General features: G+C 63.3%; 1 protein-coding gene across 1 annotated transcript in view; it reads left to right on the forward strand.

Moving 5' to 3' along the window:
- Positions 1–399: 399 nt before the first annotated feature.
- IGSF9B (immunoglobulin superfamily, member 9B) overlaps positions 400–671 on the forward strand; it is a gene marked incomplete at both ends in the record, with an annotated part of 20,720 nt that continues 20,448 nt past the window's right edge. Inside the window, one exon of the mRNA XM_008940145.1 lies at positions 400–597. Coding sequence (XP_008938393.1) covers positions 400–597 — 198 coding nt within the window. The remainder of the gene's footprint in view (positions 598–671) is intronic.

Consider the following 671-nt stretch of genomic DNA (forward strand, 5'->3'; position numbering starts at 1 on the left):
TTGGTGCTTGCTGGGTGGGGAGCAATGCTGGGAGTGCTCTGTGCACCCTTTCTGGTGAGATCAGGGAACCCCCAAAACCCTTCTGGGGTTGCTGGGCATCACCCTTGCCAGGGTCTCTGCAGGATGTGGGAAGCCATCCTGGAGCAGTGGATGCTGATGGCTGCTGTCTTCAGTCCTGTGATGGCTCATGGTGGCCCAGGGGCTAGGTGGAGGGGCTTAGGCAACCCCCCTTGGATTTGGGATGGGGATACCCATGGGTTGCCCTCAGTGGAGTCAGGCAGCTAGGGACGGGCGCTGGCTCCTCTGCATCTCTCCTGGGGGCTGCAGTCCTCTGGCTAACACTGATGCTGGGGTTCAGTGGCAGGATCAGCCCCAGTTTTCTCCTTCGCCCCGTCGCAGGTGCCCTTGGCTCGAGGGAGGAGCCCGAGTTCGTGACCGCTCGCGCTGGCGAGAGCGTGATCCTGGGATGCGACGTGATCCACCCGCTCACGGGCCAGCCCCCTCCCTATGTCGTGGAGTGGTTCAAGTTCGGCGTCCCCATCCCCATCTTCATCAAGTTTGGGTTTTACCCTCCTCATGTTGACCCAGAGTATGCCGGTGAGTGCCGGGGGGCGCCGGGGTCTGAGGGGGACGTGCTGGGTCCCGGGTTTGGGTCCCGGGGCTGCGCGGCT

This window comes from Merops nubicus, unplaced genomic scaffold (assembly GCF_000691845.1).
Source record: "Merops nubicus isolate BGI_N331 unplaced genomic scaffold, ASM69184v1 scaffold26075, whole genome shotgun sequence".
NCBI lineage: Eukaryota > Metazoa > Chordata > Aves > Coraciiformes > Meropidae > Merops > Merops nubicus.